General features: G+C 42.1%; 1 protein-coding gene across 4 annotated transcripts in view; it reads right to left on the bottom strand.

Moving 5' to 3' along the window:
• Positions 1-634: 634 nt before the first annotated feature.
• Positions 635-19,685, bottom strand: part of FAM149A (family with sequence similarity 149 member A) — a 34,411-nt gene continuing 15,360 nt past the window's right edge. For 3 of the 4 annotated variants that reach the window (XM_087814098.1, XM_087814100.1, XM_087814101.1), the window contains exons 4-14: positions 18,424-18,566; positions 16,704-16,829; positions 15,860-16,030; positions 15,091-15,281; positions 14,128-14,282; positions 10,804-10,907; positions 10,161-10,367; positions 8,406-8,526; positions 7,101-7,229; positions 6,045-6,123; positions 635-3,713 (exon numbers count right to left, since the gene is read on the bottom strand). In XM_087814098.1, coding sequence (XP_087670224.1) covers positions 3,640-3,713; positions 6,045-6,123; positions 7,101-7,229; positions 8,406-8,526; positions 10,161-10,367; positions 10,804-10,907; positions 14,128-14,282; positions 15,091-15,281; positions 15,860-16,030; positions 16,704-16,829; positions 18,424-18,566 — 1,500 coding nt within the window. In that variant the 3' untranslated portion in view covers positions 635-3,639. The remainder of the gene's footprint in view (positions 3,714-6,044; positions 6,124-7,100; positions 7,230-8,405; positions 8,527-10,160; positions 10,368-10,803; positions 10,908-14,127; positions 14,283-15,090; positions 15,282-15,859; positions 16,031-16,703; positions 16,830-18,423; positions 18,567-19,685) is intronic. The other variant, XM_087814099.1, reaches the window with a different exon arrangement.

The following is a 19,685-nucleotide window of genomic DNA, read 5'->3' as shown; positions in this document are numbered from 1 at the left end:
CAAGTCCCTCAGCATCTCCACGTAGGCGTCCAGTAGGCATCTCAAGCATTACATGTCCCAGCTTCTAATGTGCTCCTCTGGAATTCCTTTTCAGCTCAGTATGTGACCACACCGTCTACCCAAAGATTCTTTCTTTAGTTACACTTCACATCTAATCCCATAGCAAATCCCACTGACTTGACTTTCGAAACACATCCAAAGTCCCATCACGTTTCAGCAGCCACATCACTGTCATATGACTGAAAAGGAACATCTTCTCGTGACAGGTTGCATCAATGTCCTGAAAACTCTCCAACTGCTTCCTATTTCAGATAACTTTCCCTTTCCAAGGCCAAAAAGGACCTTAATCAGCAATCACTCACTCCCGTTATGTCACTGATTACCTGCTGTTGTTCAGTCCCTTTCAATTCCATTCTATCTCCCAATGGCCTATTTGCTGTCCTTTAAATCTCCAGGTATGCTCCTGTTTTCAGCCTGTGTGTTTTCTCCTTTGTCTAGAATTCTCTTTTTCATATCTACATGGCTTCTTACCTCATTTTCTTTGCACCTTTGCTCAAATATTATCTCTACAGTAAAGCCTTCCCTATTTAAAGTTGTAGCCCTGTTTTAAGTTTCTTCATAGCATTTACTGCGATTTGATCTTATATTATTTTTTATTGATTTGTTTCTTGAAAACAATTACAGTAAAAATATAGTACCAAATGATTTATGATATTACAAAATTAATTGCCTCCTCCACTAAACTCTAAGTTCTGTTAGGGCAAAGGCTTTATCTTGTTCAGTCCAATGCTTAGAACAGAATCTTAACACAAAGAACATGCTTGATAAATAATTGATGAAATAATAAATCCATGATGATCACTACCCAGGAATGTAATCTTCTGAAAAAGAATAAATTGGAGTTTTCATAAAAGAGGTAAAACCCTCACAAACACAAATGAATTGAGTGAGTGAGCTGTGTATTAAAAACTGCAGAGTAGAGAGATATTTACACAAGTTATATGAAAATTGGAAACCTAAACAAGCTTGTATGAATGTAATAAATTTTTGAAAACTCTTTCAACACTTTGTATTTTATTAAAAATTAAAGAATTAAAAATGCTGAACAATGATCTGTAGTCATAACAAAACAATGACAATAAAAATATAATACCCGAATGATTTATGATATTATGAAAACGAACCTCTTAATTGGTATAGTAATTACATTCTAGTTCAGAATAACATCAATATGGACACTTCCTCTTTTGTTAATTTTTTTAAATCTAGCAGTTTTTTATAGTATTTTACATGTTTTTATATTATTTTTCAATTCCTTCATGTCTTCTTTGGTTTTGGATAAATTAACAGACATTTGATTAGTCACTAATCTTAATTTAAAAATTGATCTCAGGAGTAATTTAGTTTGCCTTTGGCAATTTGTAACAGAGAAATTTTAAGATGACTCATCTATCAACAGTTGTTTTGAAAACACTGCCCTAATTCTTACCTAACCAGTTCAAAAAGCACCACTCCTGATATAAGGATTATTTACTGACCTCTAAATCTCAGCCTATAAATAAAACACTATCTTTAATACAGGTGTAAAAACATGTGCTACAAACATGTTTTTAAAGTCAGGGCAAAGCCAAGTCTTTTTGTTATGCCTAAAGTGGTGCTTTATCTTCCAATTGAAAATATTTAGAGAATATGAGTCAAGATCACTGTACTTGGTTCAATTTTTTTAAATTATGTTTATCAATATGTGTAAATAATAGGGTTTTTGTTGTTGTTGTTGCAAAACTCCAAAGCCAAATAAAATAAAGCCACTATTCAGTGGTTCTCTATGAAACAATAATTCATTTTGGATACTCTTAATGTTAGTGTAGGATGCGTATCAATTCTTTCCTCTTCTAAGAAGTCTGGGCTGATTAGGGAAGGGCTTTGATGGTTCTTGAAAACTGATATAAAATAGCCTGAACGCTTTTAACAGAGCTGGGGGGGGGGGGGAGGGGTGTAGAAATGGCACATTTAGCAGTAATTATGGACCAGAGAGCACCTAACTTGAGACCCTTAGAAACAGGGTCTCCCGACTGCTTACATGTCTAGAGATTCCTCATGTTTGACGACTGTAAAATTAAAACTGATATTTTCTCTTGAAAGTTTCTATAGCTAATATTTAGGGTTAGAAAATTCTTTGTGTAGCTTACTAAGCATTGGGAATATTACCTAGAGTTACGGAGGTGTGGCCATCCAAAAGAGCCCTAGGTACAGTGACCATTCTCATGTCTGCTCCCTGACACGTTCCATTACTATAGAGACTGGAGTCGAGAATGTAAAGGAGAAGGCATCAATCGGAGGCAAGGCTCTGAAATCAGGTTTTGTCACTCTGTGATAAAGGACGACACTAATTCCAGTCCCAATGCACTCTGTAATTTCCAGACATCTGTAAGCGGGCAACCATCCTCCCTTCTTACAACCAGAAATATGTCTGAAAAGAATTTACTCTACATATATATATATATATATATTTCATTTGGGATTAATAAAAATTTAAATTGATAAAATATAATTCTCTGATAGAAAAGAAGAAATTATATAACTTGAGAACTGAGAAGATCAAAGTGAGTCCAAGGATTTAAATCACGATAAAGAAAAACAACTGGGGAGGGGAGGAAAAGAGAAATGACCCCAACTGATCATGTCTCCTCTGCACTCTCTACATCACTGTCAGGTAGGGACACATGCTCTGGAGAAAAATAAAGCAGGGCCAGAGGAGAGCACAGCAGGAGCTGCTTAGACAGGAGGATGGGGCGGGGGGGGGGGGGGGGCCCAGAGGTGACATCATGGGAAAGCTCAGGCTGCGATGAAATGAGGAACCTGCTGCTGCAAAGCCTTCTGTCCACCTCAGCTGTGAACAGTAACGATGAAACCACAGGCAATATATTTTAATTACGTTTATATGCATAATTAAAATCAGTCACTTGATTTGAAAAATCAGTAAGTTGGGGATATTTCTCAGTAGGCCACCTGAATTGGAACATGAAAACTAGTAAAAGAAAGTCAGCTCGGGAGACAGCCACGGCCATTCCTCAAAGCAGTTCATGACTAACCTCCTTTTTGAAAGGGTATGAGAAAGTCAGCACAGTGGCCAGAACAATCCGAATCTTAGACGGGCACCTTGTCCCAAAGGTGGCTCTGCTGTTTTCTAAAGAAGAAAATAATATCTATCAGTAACGAGGGTTTTGATGGAATTAATAATGGAATGAGACACAAAAAATATGGTAAGACACCAAGTTACAAAATGGCATTGACTATATATATTGAGTAGTGTGTGAGTATGTACAGTAATTATGTGTGTGTATAATTGATAAAAGGATGGATTATAAACACATATTCGATTCTTCTGAGCAAAGCTAAAGAATCCATATCGGAATGTTTCCGATAAAGAAGATTGGTGAGCTTGACTGGTATTCTGTTTACAATGCAAAGTGCTCAAAATTAAGTTATTTGCCTGCCTTTCTCTCAGACAGTCTAGTATCTCAGGCTGTCAGACCAACAGATCCATAGCATAATACTTGTTCTTCCAGTTTCAAGTGACAGGTGGTGCGCTGGGGCTCTGAATGGTCCCACAAAGGCTGTGCTTCTGGGGAGGTAACATCAAGATGCCACTTGGAATCTCTTCCTTAAAGTCAAAGTTGTTCTCTGAAAAGACTTAGGTGGATACTGTGAACCTGAAACGCCAATCACAAAGCCATTCTCATTGAAATGTTTAAAACTCCAGCTCTCAAAAGGATTGTTTTATATAGTCTGTGCAGATGATATTTTTAAAAGAGAAAAAACAGTATTTTAATGTCACTTTTATTCACACCAGAACACAGTCATATGTAAAAACTGCCATTTGGGGTCCTGAGAAGAAGGAAAGGGGCTCCTCCACCGAGCCTACGTGCTGGCGAGGTATCCCCCCAGAGCAGGTGGGTCTGCGGGAACCTTCTCCCCTAGGTGGATCCCTAGGGCCCAGCAAGTTGAGTAGGGCACTCTGGCAGCCCTGCGGCTTCATGGAGTAGAAGCAAAGTCAGCTGCCTTCCCGCTGTTGGGGACACCCCATCAGCTTTCCCGCTGTTGGGGACACCCCATCAGCTTTCCCGCTGTTGGGGATACCCCATCAGCTTTCCAGATGTTGGGGATACCCCATCAGTTTTCCCACTGTTGGGGATACTCCATCAGCTCCTCTTCTCTTTTTTGGGACACAAAAACAATATCTTGATAAGTTAATAGCTCCAGATGCTTTTTGACTTGGAAGCAAAGGTAAGAAACAGACCACATGCTTGCTTATCAGAGAAGAAAGAAAATAAGTCCTTAGAAATAGAGAAACATCTCTCTTAATGTACCTTCAGTCACTTCTATAGAAATGAACAAAGGCCTCCAACCATCAGCAGTTGCTGTCACAAGTTTCTGAGAAGAGACTACACTGACTTAGTATTTGGTGAAAAATTAAGAGTACAGACTTAAAGCAAATTCAGAGCCCAGTTCCATCCCCTAACTTCCACTCGGTGTACCCAACAGACTAGCTGGCATCTCCACTTGCCGCAGCCCGCATCTCCAAAACAGAGCTCATCAAAATTCCTCGAGTTCCCTCTTTCAGCACCATGCACAGAATCATACTTACAAGCCTTCACACCTTTCTCTCTCACACACCACAGGCTGTTCCTCCTGATCCGGTGGCTCACGCCCCCTCCAGGAAGGCCCTCTGCCCCTCTGCCCACCTGCATATCCAGCTAGTGGCCCTGCTCGCCACTCCCACAGCCCTTTCCACCTTCCCCACTAGACTGTGTGTTCCTTCCGGCACAGGCCAAAATGTCCTTGGTGTTTGAATATCTGCCTTTAGCATAGAACTTGGCACAGAGTGAGCAGTCAGCATGATGTAATTTATTAGTAAACAACCTTGGATGTCTACTCTCCCCTTGACCATCCACGATTATGTTAAGAGCAATACCTGATAACGCAGCATGGCTGCTGTCACTGAGCGTGACAGCTAACACTTCCAGGGCATGTATAAGAGGGGAAAAAGCAACGAAAATGTACAGCAGCCTAGAGTTATCAAGCAACGGAGAAAAATCTCAAAGGGCTAAAGAACCTTTGACATCATCTGCTACAGAGCTATGAAAGAGCGGATGCAAGCAGTGACAAACCTGTGTTGTTCCACTGCTTCAATGTTGCTAAATTTATTTAAAAATTATAATATAGGCAGTATTTCCCTTAAAACATTTCAGATTACATTTACATTCCCTTTACATTTCAGATTATCTGTATTGCAAATGTCCATAATTTTTGAGCAAACAATGTCTGTCTGGCATCTAGTTAGGTCCTATCCATAAATGTTTCCAATAATTATTTAATCCACCCAGCCTGTTATAAAAGAAGAAACTGAGGCCCAGAGAGGTTGAGGCACCCCAAAGATTGCTCAGCTAGTAGGTGGTAGAGTCAGGCTGAAACCGAGCATTTGATTCCACGGGGGCAACCTCACAACAATGCCATGTGGTCTCCCTGAAGGAAAATGTTGGTCATAATTGGAAAATTAAAACGTCATTGGCTTGAATTCAGATGAGAAACTTTATTCTTCCAAGGGTGCACTTATCTGTAAAACTCTACATTTAAAATAATTAGAATACACGTATTAACTTTATTAAGCATTTTTATAATTAGATCTTCAAAGAAAATCTAAGACTAGGGTTTCATTTAGGAGAAAAGCATGAACCTCTACAGCTGAGACACTCATTTCTCAGAAGACTCATAAGACAGCCTTTTCCTTTTTATGAAGGTAAGGCCCTAAGTGAATTAAGGGAATTAGGGCATTTTCCTCTTTACAACCACCAACAGCCTGTCTTTGCAGTTTTGCTCTTTATAGAGATTTACGAGGTCTGGATATATAGACCCTAACCCCTTGGTATTTCCTCTAACCTGGTCAAAAACAGTCCAATCAAGGCAGGCAATCTTCAATGTCTCTTTCAAGACTTGAAACTTCACAAATTACGTCATTTTATTTATACATGGAGAACACTGACCTGTCAGCAAACCTTGACCTGTCCAGGTGTGACCAGCAAACTCCAACAGTGTCAGTGAACCTTTGAGAGGCGTGTCTGACTGGCAGAAGAAAAATAAAATGAGGGAGGAGTTTTATTCTTTCAGATAGTTTTCTCCTTGTTTGACACTTAATCAAAAGTATATTTTTTTTACATTCAATCTTGTTGTGTATTGGTTTCAGGTGTACGGCATAGTGGTTAGACAATCACATGCTTTACAAAGTATTCCCCCCCAATGTTTCCAGTACCCACCCGGCACCATACTTAGTTATTACAATATTATTGACTAGGTTCCCAAGCTGCACCTCCCATTCCCACGACTATTCTGTAGCCACCAATCTGTACCTCCCAGTCCCTTCACCTCTTTCACCCAGTCCCGCAACCCACCTCCCACTTGGTGACCATCAGTCTATTCTCTGTATCTATGGGTCTGTTTCTGTTTTGTTTAGTTTTAGATTCCACATATAAGAGAAATTATATAGTATTTGTCTTCTCTGACTGACTGATTTCACTTAGCATCATACCCTCTTGGTCCATCCATGGTGTCACAAATGGTAAGATTTCATTGTTTTTTTATGACTGAGTAATATTTCATTGTATATATGTACCACAAATTCTTTATCCACTTATCTATCGATGGCACTTGGGTCGGATATTTGTTTTTAAATATGTTTTTACTGATTTTACAGAGAGAGGAAAGGAGAGGGAGAGAGAAAGACAGAGAAACATCTATCGGCTGCCTCCTGCACATCCCCTACTGGAGATCAAGCCCATAACCAGGCCATGTGCCCTGACCAGGAACCCAACTGGTGACCTATCAGTGCATGGGATGACACCCACCCAGCTGAGCCACATCCGCCAGGGCATGGGTTGGATAATTTTAAAAGCCAAAGTATGGTTAACACAAGGCAGTGTACAGATCATGTATCACGGAGATGCACACTTGGAACCTGTATGATCTTATTAGCCAATGTCACCAAAAAATTTTAATTAAAAAAAAAAAGAATAAAAACACAGCATGGTTAACAGAGAACCTACCCGGAACGTATGGGTTGTGCTGGGCCTGGAAAGCTGTTCCACAGTCAGAGATCTTTCTCGAAGAGGTGATCGCTCTACACTATCAGGTATTGCACTTAACACACGGTTTTGTGCATGCCTTCCTCTGTACTAAATGAAAGATAATGTTCTTGTTGAAATGAAATTCAATTCTTAAAAAACAAAAAAGATCTATATATGCTTCACTTACTCATTTAGTCCTTCATTCACTCACTTATTTGAAAACTTATTTTGTATAAGGTCTACTAAGCATAAACATCAAAATATATTTTAATTATGTAATTGTATTATTTAGCCTGATAAAATGGTAGTGTCTTAATAGGTAAATCTGTAATAAAAACCTTAACCACATCACATTCCTAATATTAAATTATAATAAAAATATAATTCTGCACTTGTGAAGCATCAGACTTTTTCTAAGGTGATATTTGCCTTCTTTTCTGATTTCACTCTAGGCCTCAATATTCTACAATTAAACATTAAAGCCTCGCCACTCTGGCCTCCCAGGGGTGGGTTCCACAGCTGTGCTCAAGGAGGCACAGGGAATACAAGAGAAAACATTGCCTTAGTCATTTGTTTTCTCTCTAAGTCTTTATGTTCCTACAACTGGGTCCTTTTGTGTTTTATAAAATAGGCACTACTACTTGTATCGGAGCAAAGTGCATGGTCATTATGGAATCCGGTGATGCGTATTATAGGCTACCCCAGAGCTTTTCCAATTGTATGGCTGAGTAAAGCTTGGGTGAAGAAGCTATTCCGCTACATTGCAGTGAACATGGTAAAATTAGCTGTAAAATGGCAGGGGATTTGACCGAGCTCTTAATTTATGCCAGTCATTATTTAACATCTACACATTCATTTAATCCTAATAACAAGTCTTTGAAGTAGGAATCATTATTGCCCTTTTATAGATGACAAAATTGAGGCTCAGCGAGGTTCATTTGTACCAAATCATACAGAGTGTGTGTGGCAGGATTCAAACACAGATCTGCCTGTCTCCTGACCTCACCTTCATGCTATTTTCTTCACCACACTATCCTGACCATCAGATAGTTCCTGGACCCCTACACTTTCCGATTTAGTTCAAGCCATGTTTTTATTTCACAAAATATTAAATGAACCCTCCCACCCCCTGTAAATTCTCACAAACCATTTACTTTCAGGAAACAGATTATGGAGACATTTTGTTAATGATTTCACTTCAAAGTGCCAAGATTATATTTTGTTTGTTTGTTTTCCAATAGACTATCCAAATGGTGCACTTAAATATAATGAAATTCGTCTTACAGAAATAGGGCGAGACCCAGGAACTGCCAGGTTCTGCTCAGCAGGCTCGGAGCCGATGGGGGGCAACCTGCTCCGTGAGGTGTGGACTGGGGGGGAGGACACGTGGTCTATGCCAGTTGGCCTGTAAACACAACAACATGTAAGTGAGCACCAGGTGCCAAGACAGAGGACAGACCTTACCGCAAGCTCCTGATCGGAGCTCCTCATCACAACCTGCCTTCCAAAAGAAGTGAGCTGAGTTTCAGGAAGACAGATGTGGGGAGGGGCCTGACAGCCAGCTCCAGTCACCTTCTCCTTGCTCAGCAGTGACCGTCAACCTGTATTGACTGAGTTTCCAGTTACGCTATTCAGAACAGACAGGTAATAGAACATCTAGTGCTGAGACTTAAGGACATTACAAGTTATTGAAAGCACATAAAGTGCCAATAACAAGGAAATAATAAATGATCACATACCCACATGATTATATTTAGGTCATTAAAAGCATGCTTTCAAAAATATCTAATACTATGGAAAATATGAATAATGTTAAGTAAAAAAGTATATAAAAAAGTTCTACATTCTGCAGTAATAAGGTAATGTTAGGCCCTAGCTGGTCTGGCTCAGTGGTTAGAGTGTCGGCCTATGGGCTGAAGGGCCCCTGGTTTGATTCCGGCCAAGGGCAGGTACCTCGGTTGCAGGCTCCATCCCTGGTCCCAGTTAGGGCATGTGTGGGAGGCAACCATTTGATGTGTCTCTCTCACATAAATGTTTCTCTCTTTCTCTCTCTCTCTCTCCCTCTCCCTCCCTCCCTTCCACTCTCTCTGAAAAGCAATGGAAAATATATCCTCAGGTGAGGATTGGCAAAAAAAAAAAATTGGAGATTAGTATTAGAAAAAAGGCTAACATTGGTTCTCGGCAGGACAAAAAAAAGATATTACTCTTTTAATGTGCAAATCACAGATATAAAAAAGCACATAAACCATACAGGATATTTTTGGAATATTAAAATTCCACAGGTTGGAAAATAGTTAGGAAAGAGAGTGTAAAAGGGCTCCTGAGCGTGACAATATTGGAAAACACGTGTCTGCAGAAAGCAGGGGCCAGAGGAAAAAGGGAGCGTACAGCTGGAGGTGTCCCGATTCTTTTCCATAGGGAACAGAAAAGGCCCTGACAGTGGAGCCCAGGCGGGCTGGGAGGAAGAAAGGACCAGCCGCGCTCCTGACGTGGCCGAGGCTGCAGAGCGGGGCCCGAGCAGCCACGGCGGGGACGCGGGAGGAAGAAGGGTCTGGAAAGAATTAACATGGCAGGGCCAGAGAGCTGGGAATTCAGTTCCAAACTGCGAAAGAAACACTGACCTACGGGAAAGCTGAAAGTGGTGCTAAGTAACGACTGCATCGTGGAAAAGTCCAATCACTGGGGAAGCGCTGGCAGGTGCTTCCACCTCCCGGCCCTGCTGGCGGGCCTTCCGTGCCTCCCTCCCCTGCCGCAGAGCCTGTGGGACGATGGTCCGGGCGGTGTCCCCAAAACGAGACAGCAGCGAGGGTGCCAGTAAGCTACATACACAGCGAAGTGTACCGCTGAGACAAAATTCGTGTCAAAGAGCCAAAGTTCACTATTCGATTCATGTTAATATTCAAATGCGTGAACTACCTAAAAAAGTGTCCACATAAATTCGGTAGACGGTGCTCTGCCCGAAATCATCCCTGAGCCCTAAATGACAAAGGTCTCTGTTCTCTGTGACCTCTGGTTGACAGGGAGAGAAACAGGACTTACAGTTTTGTTCCCCTAAGCACCTCATCACTGTCCACACTGGGGGCTCTCATTCTCTGCGAGTCGGAGGGAAGGGAAGGCAGCCTCCTGTGCGCCGTTTTCTTTGCGGGAGTCTGGAGCCTGGGGGCGTCTGAGATGCGCCCCAGCCGGTGGCGTGCGGCGGAAAGGGCACCGGCCCCCACACTCAGGGATCTGTCCTGCTGTTCGCTCCTGGGGGAGGGAAACCGAGTGAATCACTCAGATGTAAGCTCTGCGAGCACTTGTAAGCACTTGCCCACGACCAGACACTGTCTAGAACAGCGCCCGGCCCGTAGGAAGATACTCCTAACCACCTGTTGAAAGAATAGATTATCACTTCCAGTTCGGTTTCAATTTCAATGAATCATCCTTGAAAAGCATCCAAGTTTCTTACCGTTTCTGATCAAACAGTATCGCCCATTAGATTAAGAATTCACAGCTGCATTCCCTTTTTCTTACCTGCCCCAACCTGCCTCTTGGGGTGGATGTTTGAATAGTGTGGTTTTGTTCTGACACACCGGCTCTCCTGCCCCGAGTGGGGTTGGCACTGTCTCAGGCCCTCCACAGTCTTGGGGCTCAGGTGTGTCCGGCACAGGGAGGAGGCTGGGTGGTCATTTCTTATACGTACTGCGTCCTGTCTGCAGAACAGGTAGGTCTCTGCTGAAGTGGTTTCGCCTGAATTGTCATCACGCCGTTCAGATCACTGTAAAAATTGCTGGAGAAGCGATGCATCTGAGAAAAGTGAAAACAATACACGTTAAAAAGCATCCACGCCACTGCCGTCCTGAATGCCCGTCGGGAGTCCACGGGAAACAAGGGCACGCTCACACTGGGTAATCTGAGGGAAACTTAATACAGGAGCTAGATTTTACACAGATGTGGGAGGGGGATGAAGCAGCAGCTTAATTCCCCGGGGCTTCCACCAGGCAGGGGCGGGTGCCTGCCCGCTCGCGCGCCCGAGAGATGCCACCCACACTGTGGCCTGGCAGCCGGGACAGAAGCAGAGCCAGGCGCCTTCTTTTCTCACCTCTGAGCTGCCAGCAGCTGCTGGGCCAGGAAGCCGGCTAATGCAGCTCCAGGGCACAAGGAGCAGCAGGTCCCGAGAGGCCCTGGGGAAGCAGCGCAGCGGCGCCCAGCTCCTCACTGGTCGGCCTGCCTGGGACCCGGGACCCGGGACCCAGGACCCGGGACCCGGGACCTCTCCTCCTACCCGCCGTCCCCGTAGCGCCCCGGGAGCGGGAGCGGGAGCGGCTGGGGAAATGCAAGCTCCAGGTCTCAGGGGCTTACATTTCACTCCCAGTTCTAACTGCATCCGGGCTGGTGACCTAGGGAAGACTGCTTTGGAGTTTTAATTTCCTAATCTTTACATGGAGAATAATGCCACCTACTTCATAGGGTTATTCTGGGAATTAAATTAGACAGCGCTGGGGAAAGCAGGAGGCAAGGGCTCAATGATCAGTTCTTTACTCAACCCCTTCATAGGTGCAGCTAAGATTCAAAACAATATTTAGGTCTAGAGAAACAGGGTATCTGAGCTAGAATTCTATTCTTCAAGAACACACGTAGCAACCACAGTCACATTTTCCTCGTGTTGAATAAGTATGAAAAGAAGTTGTTAGAGGAGTAAACAAAGACCTACTGTGATCACGGCTAGAATGCTTGACAACTTCAAAACAGGTTCTATTAGTATTTACTTTTACTTCTCACTGCACTGTCCCTTCATTTTCTTTTAGCATTTATCCAAAACAAAAACCTCAAAACAGATGTTGAAAACATTTTTTTAAACTAGAAAAAGCTATAAAAATCACAAAACATCTATAAAAAACTGCTTAGATATCAGGTAAAATAAATAAACTAGTGAAATGATCAGAGTTCTGTTTATCAACTGGTCATTTTTTATGTAATGTGTACTGCACAGTTCACTGTGCAAGGTGGGAAACGTGGCTGAACCCGTCAGAGCAGTTTCAAGAGACCGCAAACCACAAGCTGGAAGCAAGTTCAAGAGTTTTTTTTGAACAGCAGACACAAAGAAGACTTAGCGCAAAGCCTTTACACTGGAAAGCAAAGCAATCCTGTTAGGTGTTTCTGTTTCAAACCGCTGCTCACTGAACCGCATGCCCCATTCAGGCCTGTGTCCTTTCAGCCCTACAAAGGTATTCTGTTGATTTGCTCCTGTGCTAGGTGGACATTTTTGCCTCTGCCTTGAATACTCTCGTTTTCAGCTTACCAAGTCTTACCTGTTGCTTGAGACGTAGCTAAGGTCTTACTCTACTTTGTGAAGGGTATGCTGTTTTTCCCTTGGAACCCTACATCATTTATGAGCTAAAGGACATCTAATTATTATAATAGAATGTAATATAATATAATATGATAAAATGATATAACATGATATGACATGATATATAATTAGCATCTAATTACAACAGTAAAACTAACACTTATTGAGAGCCTACTCTATGCCACAAAATATCTTGTCTCCTCTCATTCTTAAAGCTTCCTACCTCATAGATTCCATAGATAATGAAACAGGTTTTGAGAGAAAGGGACTGATTCAAGATCACAAAGCTAATAAATCATGATGCCGGGCTCCAAAATTGTAGTCTATACTCAAAGCTCAATCTCCCATCCACTCCTCTACCTACTAGATCGCCTCATCTTGTGTGTGTGCGTGTGTATGTAGAGTCGTTTTGCAGAGCTAGACTCCTTCCTTCTAAATTATAGGTACTTTGAGACCAGGAGCCCTCTCTTACCCCTTTCCCTGCTCCCCTCCACGCAAGATGGGCTGCGCAAAACATAAAGTTCCAACTCCTCAGCACTGCTGAGGGTCTCCCGCGCACAAGCTTCGCTTTCCACTAGGTCTTTGAGTAAGAGCGCAATTCAAAGATTTACTGAGTAAGTTAGTTGCCAGGTTCTGTGTTAGTAACTCTCATACAGTTTCATGATTTCCACCCTCTTCGCAATCTCTTGGACAACATATTATTATCCTCATTCTGTAGATAAGTTCAGAAAAGTTAAACAATACATCCAAGATAATGCCCCTTATAGGTCTCAACTCCAAATGCTCTGGTCTGGCCACGACACCTCTGCGGGTCCCGGTACCCCACCCTCTAACCCAAGTCCCATCGCTGTTCCCCAGACACGCCCCACCCTGTCTTTCCCTCCTCCGTGCCCTTGCTGGGCAGAGGTGACCCGTGCAGACTTCCTACGCCTTCCTTCTCCCACGACAGCTTTCTGACATTGTTCACAGGATGTATTGCTTCTGCCTTGTTTTATACTTTTGGTTTTTCTAGGTCAGGGACTGTGCTTCTTTCACCTACAGCTCCTCAAAACACCTAATACAGTTCACTTCATGCAAACTCAACAAACGTTGAATGAACCCAATGGATACTCATGGACTGATTCTTTTATCACTTTGGCGGGAGGAGAAGACATTTCTAGCCTGCAAATTGGCTAGAAATATTGGGGGAAACATTTTTCTCTTTAAAAGTATGGAAAGAGCGCTACAGCTCAAAGCTGATGGAAAGTTTCAAATCCGAGTGTCCTCACTCTTTTCAAGTATATGGTGATTCTATTAAACGCCATGAAATAAGTATTTTTTTTAATATGTCTTTATTGATTTCAGAGAGAGGAAAAGAGAGGGAGAGAGAGAGAGAGAGAGAAACATCAATGATGAGAGAGTCATTGATCGGCTGCCTCCTGCACACTCCCGACCGGAGATCGAGCCCGCAACCCGGGCATGTGCCCTGACCGGGAATCAAACCCTGGTCGCCTGGATCCTAGGTCGATGCTCAACCGCTGAGCCACACCGGGCCAAGCGAAATAAGTATTTTTAAATGTTAGTCTTACTAAGAAACAGACCCAAGTATCTTGATAATAGAATAGCAGTCTTGACAAACTGGAGCCAAAGATATAAAAGTTGAAGGAAAGAGAGACACCAGGGGAGAAGCATTACCTGGGATGGGTTAAGATGAGAAGCCAGGGAGATGCTTCGAGCTTCAGAACTTCTGGATGGGGGAAGACTCGATAGATCAGTGTTAACATAGGAAACGTGTCCATGGGGAGATTTAGTCTCAGCTACTTTCAATTTTTCTTTCTGTTTTCTTCTTCCTATGTCAAAAGAAAACACAATATTATTAAGAAACATGTTATCTAATATTAAAATTCACTGTTCAAAGAAAATATTTGTTCTTGAGTTGCCGTGAGTCTTCTATGTTCTCTGAACCTTGCTAGAGAGAGCAGAAACCCCACAGAGCAATTGGCTGACATGACACTTCTCCATGTGAACATAATGAAAAGCTTATCATTTCAGTACTAGGCAGGAAAATAGAGATTATATACTAAAGCAAGAAAGATTCTCAGTATTTTATAATATCAGAACTAATCCCTTTGGTTGGAAAAATATTTAAATTAGCATGATTTTACACTACTGCACAAATTGATTGCATAACACCAGGCCACCACTAGTATTTCTATGATTTGCTTCTGCTCAATTTCAAGTAGTTCAAAAATCATTTTATAAGGTTAAATGAAGTGAATATTAAATGGTCTATGTTTACATTTTACTTTACAAAATAATGTCATAAACAATTAAAAACCAATATCCCATTATTACAGATTAGCTAAGGTTTTTGTTGTTTTTTTACCATAAAACATTGTTGAGAAATATGATCTCTAGCTCTTTGCTTGTGTATTTCCATGAGTTTTCATCCAGAGTACATACATACTATTTTTACAACTCAAAAAGAATAATGTCCCTTTTGAAGTGATTAAAGATCACTCGTGAATAAAGGCAGAAAACCCACTTCCCTTTCAATCCCAGTCATGTCCTAGGTATGGCCAGGCCAGGGTTGGGGCCCAACACTGACAAACGGGGCTTTTTATCTCTTCATTAGACTAAGTTCTACAAAATCAGTACCTGTGAGTGTAACTTCCCAGTGCTTTCTGATCAGCTCTTCCAATATTTCCACCACGTTTGTCCAGACGTGATCGAACACTTCTGCAGCCACGGCGTCTTTGATACAGTCATGAGGGGAAACGGGAGGAAGTCCATGTTTGCGCCGTGTCCTACAGTGGTGAGCTGATTTTTGTTCAAGATAGTCGTCATCACTAAGGACAAAACCCATTCTAATTACTAGAAGAATCAATGGTTAAAGGTAAATAATGTTACCTATCTATCTAACATGCATGTGTAGATATGTATTATATACATATACATAAACGTTCTTCTTTAAACAACATATTGTTATTTTTTTAATGTACCAATTTTCCATCACAAGGCAAATTTTTATTGCATAGTATCTGCAGTTTTTGTTTAAGAACCAAGTATGCATTTAGTGCAGAGACTGGACCGTCCCCTCTGCCCTCTGGGCAGCCAGGTATAGGGTACCAGGAGTTCCTGGGCACCGAGTCTACTGATAGCCTGTCCAAGTTCACCATGACGCTAAACACAATTCTTGTTTTCTGTCTGAGCCACATTGTCAAAAAAGGGAAGCACGCCTCTAGCACATACACTTCCTGCTGGGAACCTGAAAACTTTTGAGAGCACATGACTCTCCAAAGAATGGAAAATCTTTTAGATATGTGAAATACACACAAAGCACTAAATGAGCACGTAATCAAAATAAATAGCAAGTAAGGTAATATCATTAAACGATTAAGTCAATGTCAAATAAAATTCTATTCACTCTGCTTTTCTGTCGAAAGCTAAATACTCTTCAATCTTTCCATCCAAGTCATAGACCTCTTCTTGCAAGGAGGAACATGCCGTTAGGTCAACCACCTCTGTGCAGCCCGGACCTGGCAAGGCGGGGGCCGCAAGTGCTGCTGGGAGTATCTGAGAGCCGGAGATGCACAACCTACGGGCAAAGGAGATTCTCCATGGGAGTTTGTAGAACATCAAGAATACAATGTGTGTATGATTATGGTAGGTCTTTACATTCTCCATAAAGCACAGAATCCCAAATTTAAAAGTGACTAAATATTACATTTAGAAAAGGTCATATTTTAGAAGCAACATTTTTAACACAGGCATCATTAAACATTTTAAGGGCTTCTTGAGAGCCTAAATTATTCTGAGTTTGTATCTTCTTTGCTACAATGAAGGATGTCATGGCACCATCCTAAATATGTGTGGCTGGCACAAAAGCATTATCAAAATCTGTTAGTGAGCAAAAGAAAATGGATGGAGCTTTATTTCTGCTGCTACTGTCCTAGGGTTTAGGAACCACTGGTTTTGATTTTGCATCTAGCTCACCTTTCAGAGATCATTTTAAACAAAAGTTGAAAAGTTAACTCCCTTGGTAGCTGTATTACACACACACACACACACACACACACATACACAAAGTCATCATCAACATCATCATCATTATCAATTTAGAATCAGAAGCATCTTGTGAAAATAATGCCCTTCACAGAAATCTAAGCTTTCAGAGAGGTGGAGCCGAGGCTCACGGCTGAGACGGGCATGAAAAAGTACAACTCAAATGCAATTTAAAATACTTTTTTGAAGCAGCTTGGGGCACCTACTGTCTGACGTCGCTGCCGCGTTCACAGGCATCCGCAAAGGGCTCGTGAACCGCAGCGCGGGGCTTGCTGCCCTGGAAGTGCCGGACCCCGTCGTCAGTGGGCAGGAGGATCTGTCTTCCTAACACCCTGCGAGGTTTAGAAAAAGAGAAAACTACTAATGTTTTTTATTGGAAAAGGAAAAATCGTTTTGCAATTTTAAAAGCCACATAAGAGACTATTTCGAAGGAACGTACATGAAGCGATTAGGTACATCCTGGTGCACGAGCAGCATGGTGGCCTCACAGGAAAACCCCGGGCTTCAGGGCAGGGCCAGGCCCTTCCTGCCACTGACCAAGAGGCGGGAGGCAACGTTCTCAGGCTCTCTGAGCCACGGGTCTCATCTGCCTGATTGCGCAGGCAGGACAGAGTAATAGTCACCTAGGCAATGTCTACCAGGTCCTACGGTCAGGGCAACGGCTTTCAAACTTCTCCATCTCACAGCACACAGAAGCTAACTGCTAAAATTCTGCAGCACACGAAAAAATATATTTTTTTGCCGCACGAATTTTTAAAACATGCCAGACTTGACTATTTAGTCAGGGGCACTGACCTCTGTTCCCTGAGGTTGTCAAATGGAAGATATGACAACGGCCAACACAATAGCCATCGGTGGGAATGAGTCAAAATTATACTTATTTTTATTGTCAGATCAGGAGAAAAAATAACATTTCTTGGTGTGCTCAAGAATTTTAGTCATTCGTTTATGTGTGCCCTGAGATGAAAAAGGCTGAAAATCGCCGACCCAGGGTAGCGCCAAGCACACAGACATTCTCTATAAATGTTAACTAATATCTGCATAATGAATAGAAACACAGAAATATGTAGGCTTGGCTTCTGTTCCCTGCGATCTTTCCTTTCTCCATCCCTCCTTCCTTCGTTTTTTTATCTTAACTATGTGAGTGAACAGTGACAGGTCTGAGCTCCTGACATTTCGGCAGGTTCACCAGGCCTAGCAAAGTAAGCGCCCACAACTAATATCTAGTGGACATATATTCGGTAAGGTTTATAGACGACTAAAAAGAAAAGGTAAAAACCTACTTAGTCAAGATTTTTTTAAAGATACTCAGTCAAGGTCACCAGAAGATCCACCAACACCTGTATGAGTATCTCATTTACCTCCCCAGACATAACACAGAACAACTCTGGATAACCTGTGTGGATCTTCCCCCTAAGTAGGTGGGCTGAGCAATTGAAAGAAGAGTTTCCCTTTATATCCAATCTATATTCTGCATCTTTCATATTAAAAAACAACTGATCCTTCCTTCATAAGGAATCTTGGTGCAGTGCTAAGGTTCATCTATCCAATCATTCAGCAAATAAGAAATGCTCTGCCCCTCCCCCGCCCCCACCCGGTGCCCTGCTCTCAGCCCTGAGGACACACGCACGCTTTGCTCACATAGTAGTGAACTTGAAGGTAAAGGGCGACTCCTACCATTCTTGCATTTGTTATGGATGGAACACCTTTCTGAGGATGGGCTAAATGTGCTTCTCACAGATCAAAATGCACTTGAGCATTGGGGTGTCTCAGTACTTCCCCAGATGCCATTCCAAAGGATGCAATTTCTCAGTAAAGGGCATGTGTCTGGATACATATTTTGACGGTGCAAGTGTTAAAAATATATTCGTTGTTTTAGTAGGGAGTGGGAAGTTCCCAAATCCATTCTGCGAACGACCTCCCTACCTCAGGTGAACGGAACGTCTTGCCCACTCGCTGCATTCTGCCATTAGGTTCTGGGTCTGAGGGCTCACTTTCCCTTCGAACAACATCTCCTCGACCTCCCAGAATAACTGCTGTACTTTCTGCGCACTGGTTTTGTCAAACTCCTAAAAGAGAAAAGCGCATTTAACTACAAGACTAAAAGCTGTAGAAGTATCGGCTTCAGGGTCAACAATGCTGACATATTTAAAGCACCATTATGACAAGACAGAAATAGTGGACTTCGTGGTCAGACACACCAGGGTTGCAATTCTTACTCTTCGGATAAACTGCATCCCACTCTGAGCCTCAGTTTCTTTAACTGGTAAATAGAGATCATCTACCACATGAATTATGAGGAATATTTGAGATTTTACATAGATTTAGCTATAGGTACACATATTGACACAGACTTTGATATACTTAGACATATACACACCCATATATCTATGCACATACATATAGGTATGTTTACGCAGATATGTGTCCCTCATATAGTTGGGTGAGGCACACCTAAGCATATCTGCAAAATTCAAACCATTTTTTCTCTGATGATACCACTGAAAAGGAAAATTGCTTTTATAGAAAGGGTCATTCACATTCTTTCAATCAATGAAAAAAATCCTGGGGCATGGTTATTAAAGTGAGGCCAGAGTGTTAATTTTTTCTGCCCGACCTAAAGAGGTTCTTGGACTGTGGCTGCAGTGAAATGTCGATAAGAAAACCTTTCAGCCTCCCTGTGTGATCTCAGTGGTTGGGAGGCAACAGTCCTACAGCCCTCAGAACCAATGAAGAGAATGTGAGCATTACCACAATTGAGAGAACCAACACTGAACAGGCAGCCTCCGAGGCAAAAGCCTGGTTATCTTTTCTTCCAGAGGTGGATGAACCCAAAATCTGATCCACGCCTCAGAGCCACAAACTGCATATTCAGTCTGACATACCTGTTCCCAATGGTAAACTCAGGTTGATTTTCATAAAATACTATTCAATATTTTCTGTGTGACGTCTTCCCTCCAACTGATAATAAACTAGATTCCCAGGTAGCAGGGGAGTTAAATTCTCTTTTAAAATGCAAATAAAGAGAAAACCAATAATAATATAGGCCTCTCAGGAAGGGACTGGGTGGTTGAGGCCTGGAAGAGGGCTTACGTTCAATTTTACCTCTTTTGTATTTGGTTGCTTTTGCAAATATTACCAATCAAAAAGTAGATAAAAGTGTTTAAAAGCAACCGCAGGTCCTGGAG

Source organism: Miniopterus natalensis, chromosome 2 (genome assembly GCF_054644295.1).
Source record: "Miniopterus natalensis isolate mMinNat1 chromosome 2, mMinNat1.hap1, whole genome shotgun sequence".
Lineage (NCBI taxonomy): Eukaryota > Metazoa > Chordata > Mammalia > Chiroptera > Miniopteridae > Miniopterus > Miniopterus natalensis.
The sequence above is the reverse complement of the archived record's forward strand: the minus strand, read 5'-3'. Positions and strand labels throughout refer to the sequence as shown.